General features: G+C 39.9%; 1 protein-coding gene across 1 annotated transcript; it reads right to left on the bottom strand.

Annotated features, from left to right (window-relative positions):
* Positions 1-2,571: 2,571 nt before the first annotated feature.
* Positions 2,572-6,368, bottom strand: IL5 (interleukin 5). Its single transcript, XM_036225068.1, is given in 7 exon segments — positions 2,572-2,670; positions 2,777-2,905; positions 3,770-3,802; positions 4,001-4,209; positions 4,212-4,271; positions 4,274-4,359; positions 6,361-6,368. Coding segments are annotated over 7 exon segments (624 nt in total).
* Positions 6,369-7,920: the final 1,552 nt, after the last annotated feature.

Genomic DNA, 7,920 nt, shown 5'->3' with positions numbered 1-7,920 from the left:
TGAGATAGTGATATAAAGTGTCTAAGAAAGTCCTAACCCAGAGTAGGTGGTCAGTAAGTGGTGGTTTGCTCAGCAAAGCACTGGAACACTGGGAACATCTGTTGAGAGAGTCTATCGTGTTAGATATTGGGGCTACTCTTCGATATTTCTGATTGTCCTCTTTTTCTGGGCACATGGGGGAATGGTATTTCCCCTGCCTCTTGAAGTTACTCATGGCAGTGAGACATGCGCTAACCAATGAGGTATGAGTGGAAGTATTTAAGAATGGGTGTGTGATTACCCGTGACTCTTGTCATCCACCAAGGGAATCACAAAAGCAAGTGCGGATGTGGCAGCACCATAAGGCAGACACATTCTGGGATGTTGCAAGGAATGGAGATGGTGGGCAAAGAGTGACTTTGGCTTCGGATGCACTATGTTGAGGTGTTCTTGGGAAGCTTCCTCCAAACACCAGCCTAATAGATCCCACTGGCTCCTCCCACTGGATGATAATAGTGTCATCACTAAGACAGGGTGAAAATAGATGCTCTGCTATTGGGACACACTTTTGAAAGGAAAAGTAAGATTCATGAAAGCAACCCTGTAACCCATAGCCTGCCAAATCCCTCTCCCCTGATGCTCTGAGTTCTGGAACCCCACAATAGTCAGGTCTGAGTGAGGGAGTAGGTGATGTGACATGCAGAAACTCTATTCCATCTGGCCAGGGGCCATCAGGCTGGCTTCGTTTCTACAGGGAAGGTCGAATCAGCTGGAGAATCATAGTTGCTGCCTTAAAAATTGTTGGTACATCTAGGAACTTCCGGTCCTAAATCCACATTAACTATATTGGACCTTGATAAAAAAGTGGAAAAATTACCTTTTCTGAAAAAGACTATAAATCTACAAGGGCAGAGAATTTTGTCTGTTGCATTCACTGATGGATCCTAGTCCCTGGATAGTCCTCAAATATTTGGGAGCTCAATAAATATTTACTAAATTAACTGAACTTGACTTTCAGTCTCTTTACAAATCAAGTTTCCTGTTTCCTGTCAGTTTCTAGAGCAGTCAGCACGGTGGCATGCTGACCCATCTTCCTCTTCATCGGCCCAGCTCTTGGGGCCTTGGTGGGTGCACAGGTTGGGGGCCGGGGCCAAGGCAGTGTGCTGAGCACCATGCTTGGGTGTGCACAGGAAGGAAAACACCTTTTGTTATGCAGAAAGACTTGCATCCTTTGTCCTGGGAATCTATGTTAACTGCTCTCTCCCATGCTCAGAAACAGTAGGAGTGGTTACTTCTCAGAAACAGTCCATGCAGAAAATACCCAGGATGATGGCACCATCTGTGAGGACCTCCAGCACACACCCGCAACTGTACCCCAGTGTGCAGAATGGAGCCTGTGATCAGTAAACGAATGAATAACTCAGCGACATAGCCGAATATTGTTACTGGGTCTCTCCTCCAAGTCTCAGCTTTGAAATATATTGTAAAGAACATATTTTCTGGATCCTTGAGAAATTTTCTCAAGCAGAGGGACCTCCAATTATAGTACTAAGAAGCATGAGCAGGCAGATGGAGTGTTGTTCTGCCTGATGCCTCTCTGCCCTTGAGAACACAGGATAGTGGGGACCTGTAGAATCCAGCCTTCCCAGTATAACTGCCCACCAGTCCTTCTCTGCCCCTTTCGTTATGCCACAATGTCAGGCAAAGTGAAGAAGAACTCGCCCAGGCCACAGGGCTCTGGGCTCCACAGAGGATTCCTGACTCCTTCCGCCAAACAGCAGTGAGATTGGTCTGCCAAATTCTTCTCCTAGGTTGAGACAAGACCTAGTTACAGACTCCTACACTCCCCCTCCTCCCAGGGGAAGCCTAGAAACTCATTTTAATTTTATGGCCAGTCCTGGAAGGCCTATTCATTCATTCATTCATTCATCATCTACCATTTAACCAGCACCATCCTGGGTTCTGGGTATACTATGGAGAGGAAACTAGTCTTAGCCTCTGCCCGTGTTGTTGCTGCCCCCATCCCCACTAAGTCCTGCTGGGCCATTTCCACCTGTGGTGTGCCCAGCCACCCTGCGACTTCTGCCACCAGGGAGATGGCAGTGCTCAGTGAATACACACGCAGACCCTCTGCAAAACTCAGCCTGTTCTCACACAGACTGCACTCATTTCAGGATTAAGACAAAGACCAGCAACAAATTGAACCAGTTTCTTATTTTTGTTTTATTGAGACATAGCCTAACACAAAATAAATATTAATGTATCAAATTCTTAACCATTTCATAAATAACATTAAGTTAACATTTTACAGGATGTTATGTTAAATAAAAGTATCTACTTTGCCTAGAGCAAACTGGAGGAAAATACTTCAATGATTCTGAAATCTGAAATATTTCTCAGATACTTTATTTTTATGCTTTCTGCCTGTATGAGGTAGTCAATAGCAGTATGCCTGAAATAATTGCTACTTTGCCTCGCAAGTTTAATTACACTGAACATGAAGTGACTACCCGTAGTTGGGCTTCATTCACATTGCAATAAAACATTCTTCTCCTTATCCAGAATCATTTGCTACAAGCAACTAGTTTAGTCTCAACTTTCCATTGTCCATTCAGTATTTATTACACCAAGAAACACTTGCAGGTAGTCTAAGAATTTTTTTACTCTCCATCGTTCTCCTCCACACTTTTTCTGTGAAAAAGAACAGACAAAAGGTATTGTAGGAAACTGTCATTCCTGTAAAAATAGACACAGCAGACAAATACGCTAAAGTTTCCACTACATATTTTTAACTTACTTTTTGGCGGTCTATGTATTCTTTTATTAAAGACAAGTTTTGGAATAGTTTTTCCACAGCATCCCCTTGTGCAGTTTGATTCTTCAATGTGTCTATCCCCTGAAAGACTTCTTCAATACATAACTGGTGCTAAATGGGGAAGATTTAAAAAATATAAGTAATTGAATCAAGGTATAAAAATCGGGTCCAAAAAGTCAGACTTTGTTTTGTGGCATTTACACGTGTTCTCTTCTCCAAAGGGTTTCTTACTTGCTCCTTTTCTAGGTGGCAAACCAATTCATAGTGAGTTGTAATTTTCAAAAGGAGGTGAGGTTTATATAATTACTGAGGAGCTTTACAAATGATATAAATTAAGTACTAGATCAAAAATAAAATGTTTAGGAAGTGTAACGCAATGACATTACTGATCTTATATCAGTTACCAGCTAGAAATTACCAGTTCTAGCTGATAATTTGATTCTATTTAGACTAATAAATCCTATATTTTACATTTTAATATCACCACAGCATGCTCTAAATGTATACAATTCCATTATATGTCACAATCATTTAAGTATGTGGAAATGATTATTAATATAGGGCATTTGTTATATATTTACGTGTCTACTGACCGTGATCATAAAAATATAACCCTAAGTTGCTAATACTTTCAAAAAGACATTAAAGTGGAGAAAGCAGTAGATAATCAGGGTTGAATGGAGACTAAGAGGTACCTGTCACCCAGGGTGGAATTTTCTGGAAAGAATGCCTGACTTGAGGCTCTTTAAGATGGAAAACTGACAACGTCCCTTAAAGGCCCGATCCACTTGTCTAATGGATTCTATTTGTTGTAAAGTCATTCCTAATATTTATAAGTAAATACATTTACACCCTCACACATAAATACAAACTACAGAACATTAAATAGTTCCAATGGTAAATAATGCTGTATAGCTTAAAATATGCAGTTTACTTATTCACGAAATCATTTTATCAAATCATAGTTTAACTTACATTTTTATGTTCAGGAGTAGGAATCATCAGGTTCTGAAAAGAAAAGGAAATACATTCATTTTTAAAGCACTCTAGCATTCATAACTTTTAATAAACACTTATGATATGGTTATCAATTATCTATTACTAACACTCATAACTACATTATTAATAAAATTTTGTTAGAAATTAACCACCATGAATGATTACCTATGCCCTTTAAAGACTGTAGGACTCAAAAAAGAAAGTTACCCCATCGCCTATCAGCAGAGTCTGATGAGTGGAGAGCAGTGTCAAGGTCTCTGCCACCAGTCTATTCATGGGACTTTCTACAGCAATGGCACAAATGTAGGCAGCCCCAAGAGCTAGGAAACTCAAATGCAGAAGCATTCTCATTGCTCTGAAACGTTCAGCGTTCGCGTTAGGCAAAGACAGTGTATCATACAAGATTGTATACCCAATTTATTCTCTCTCTTTGAGGAAATGAATAATTTCTAACAATCAGATAGAGAATGTCTAATAGAGAATGTCAAATGTTTCCAATGCCCTGTATGTTAAAAAAAATAATTTTATGTTTATCTTTTAATAACAAAAATCCCTATTCTCTCCCCCTCAAAGCATTTTGTTACGAAAGACAATCTTTAGGTTGATACATCATTCCCCCACATTTGCATTTCTTAAAGTCAGAAGATCGAATTTCCTCTTAAAAGACGTATGTAAAAAAGAGAAGTATAATGTAAACCACTAAATAGAAATTTATGCTAAAACATATAAATATTAGAATTTTTTTTTTTTTTTTTAGTTCTACTAATTTCTATAATGGTCATAGCTAGATTGAGCTATCTTAAAGGGAATTAAAAAATACTGGCAAGAAGATAGTGATTAGAGCAGAAACTATCGAAACTTAACGAAGTCAAGTTGTATTCACTGGGGTTTCAGTTAGGATCCTTTCTGTTGTCAGTGACCAAAAACCAAAGCCAAACTGGCTAAAGCCAAACAGGGAATTTATTAGCTCATATAACCAAATGGGCCAGTGTAAAGGTGCCTTCGTGTCTTGTTTTCCTTGTGGCTCTTCTTGACTCCATTCTCAGGCAGCTCTCCCAATGTGTTCCCAAGATGATGTTCAAACTCCTGAATCTGTGTGGGTCCCGTTCATGAGCAATGGAAGAAAGCAAACTGTCCTTTTCTGATTGCTCAATCAAAAGTCCTGGAATTCAGCCTCCTTGTGATGAGGGATCACATGTTCACCTTTGAATGGTGGCCAGGGGTATGGTATATACTGATTGTCTCTCTCTCCCTGGAGCTAGAGGTGGGCTTCATCCCATCCAAGTGGCATACCTGAGAAATTTGGGGTCCTAGATAAGAGGGACATGGATGTTTGTAAGGTGACCAATAAGTATCCATCATGACCATACAACATGCAAGCATGGCCTTTCCTTCAAGTCTGACAAGAGTGGGGGTATCCTTTCGTACCCTGATATATGTGATTAGGGGAATCAGCCTTTGTGTTCCTAAGACTCAGACCTTACAATCCCAGAAGGGGGCAAATGAGACCCCCTTCTAAACCACATACTTTCTTCCCTGGCCTGAGCACACATAGTGGAGCTGTAAGCCATTTGAGTTTAATGGAGGGCTCCAGTGAGTGCCCCAAAGTGGTTCTGTGTTGGTAGCCTGGAAGGCCGATTTTAGGACGATCTAGGGCAGATGGTACCAAGCACAAATTGCTACCTAGAATCCTTTTTCCAAGGCTGGCTAGAGTTTTGCAGAAGAGGCGGAGGTAGCTGGGAGGTAGACATCCCTTTTACATGCATGGACTCACAGCTCTGCACAGGTAGGATAAAGAGTGTAGGACTCCAGCCGCAGCTTTCCTGCACCATGTCTGGTTTTGTTTTCCTGAAGCTTTAGACTCTTGGTTAGACACATCTTATTGGAACACTTGAAAGTTCTTTTCCTTGAGACTGCAGGAGAAATACTGGTTCACTTCAGGAGTCAAGGTGGAATCACAGTAGACTTGATCAAGTTGTTCTTAAAATGGCACTCTTAGAACCAAAGCTAGGTTCTGGCAAGAGCCTTCCCTCCCCAACGAATTTCCTGTGACAGTGTTTGCTCTGGTTCTCCTCAGACTCCATTGGGCTAATCTGAGGAAGTGTGGGCTTAGATGAAGGTTTCGGAGGAATTGTCAAGTGACCTATTATTTTAGTACCTCAAGCATACAAAGTTCTGGGTTGTTGACGTCTATTGTACGGCTGCATGGGTAATCTAAGTGGCAGGGGATTGAGATACCACTGCACCACCCTTCACTAAGCAGAAGAAAACTCACCAACCACTCCTGATTTTTAGGAGAGTTATACTGGCTGGCTGTGAAAAGGAGTGAAACGAGTGAGGCAGAACACGACAAAGGTGGTGGGGCCACAGTAAACTGCAGGCAGTATGACCTGTCCAAAGGTGGCAGGTGCTGCTCAGCTCCAGCTGATTGTGGCCATGTGACACCCTTGGGCTTATGTTACCAGATCATCCAATTTTCCAGAGAAGCCAGAAATCCTAATTATTATGTGTGATCTCCTGATTTTCAAATATTAGCAGTTCATATTTTTAAAAATCATACAGGGTACCGTACCATTTTGCAGCCTCTGATTTACAATATAACTGTGAGCTCCTATCAGAGGGCTAGTTATTTTTTTAAAAAGCCTATTCAAAATTATATTTTCTTTTAACTTTGTTGAACTATTGTGAAGTACATATAACATAAATTTAACATCTTAACCATTTTAAGTATACTGTTCAGTGGCATTAAGTGCACAGTGTGGTGCAATCCATCTCCAGAGTACTTTTTATCTTGCAAACCGAAACTCTGTGCCCATTAAACAACGACTCCCATTGCCTCCTTCCCCTATCCCTGAAAACTACATTTCTACTTTCTGTCTCTATGAATTAGACTCTTCTAGGTAGCTTACATTAGTGGAATCACAGAGTACATGGCTTTTTGTTACTGCCTTATTTCACTTAGCATAATGTTTTTAAGTTTCATCCATGTGACAGAATTTCCTTCATTTTTAAGGTGGAGTAGTATTTGTTTGTCTGAATATACTACATTTTGTTTATCTATTCATCCCTCAGTAGACATTTGGATTGCTTCTGGCTTTGGGCTATTGTGAATAAGCCTACTGTGAAGAGAGGTGTGCAAAATTATATTTCTTATACTGTTGTCATTGACTTTTCCTTTGAGTCTGATTTCTCCAACCTGATTGCAAACTCTCCCAGAGCAGGGACCATAAAATATTTGAAAGAACTTGACGACTGTAACACTCCAAATAAAAGTTAATGTTTAAGTTAATTCTTTTGTACAAGAGGATCCCAAGTAATTTATTCCACCCGCAGAGAAGTAAAGCATAACCCTCCTTAAGTGGGGGATACACCATGACTTCATTTTAAAGAGTACAACATGGAAAGGAGATTATAAGAGGAGTAACTTTGCAATGGAAAAATCTGTCAAGCCTCAGCCAAGTGATCAAGATCAACATTAACACGGTAAATCATGTTAATAGCCTGTACTATTAATACGATGTAGTAAGAATGGCATTTTATCTCTGTGCTCTTCCTCCCCCAAACCCAGAAGCTCTGTTTAACCATGAGAAAAAACATAACACATACCAAAATTGAAGGATGAAATATCTGACCAATACACCTTAAAACTGTCAAGGTCATCAAAAACAAGCATTGTCTGAGAAATTATCACAGCTCAGAGGAGCCTAAGGAGACATGATGACTAAATGTAATGTGGTATCCTGGATGAGATCCAGGAATAGAAAAAGGATAGTAGGTAAAACTAGGGGCTTCCCCCCCCCCCAAAAAAAAAACCTGTGGAGTCTAGTAATGCGCCAATGTGGGTTCCTCAGTTGTAACAAATGTGGCCTACTAGTGTGAACAACAGAGATAACTGGGTGCAAGTAAACTCTCTATAACATTCTTGTAACTTTTCTGCAAATCTAAAATGATTTAAAATAAAAAGTTTATTAAAAATAACATTACAAGTTGAAATAGTTAATGATTGCTTTTACTATTATTATTAAAGAGACTTTATATCCCATAAATGCCATGCACTGGGGACCTTTTTACTTCACAAGACTGTGAGCTCCTTGAGAATACGGATTTTATTTAATTGATGTCTTCAT

This window comes from Rousettus aegyptiacus, unplaced genomic scaffold, assembly GCF_014176215.1.
Source record: "Rousettus aegyptiacus isolate mRouAeg1 unplaced genomic scaffold, mRouAeg1.p scaffold_m13_p_7, whole genome shotgun sequence".
NCBI classification, from domain to species: Eukaryota; Metazoa; Chordata; class Mammalia; order Chiroptera; family Pteropodidae; genus Rousettus; species Rousettus aegyptiacus.
Note: the sequence above shows the minus strand (reverse complement) of the source record. Positions and strands in the feature narration are given on the sequence as shown.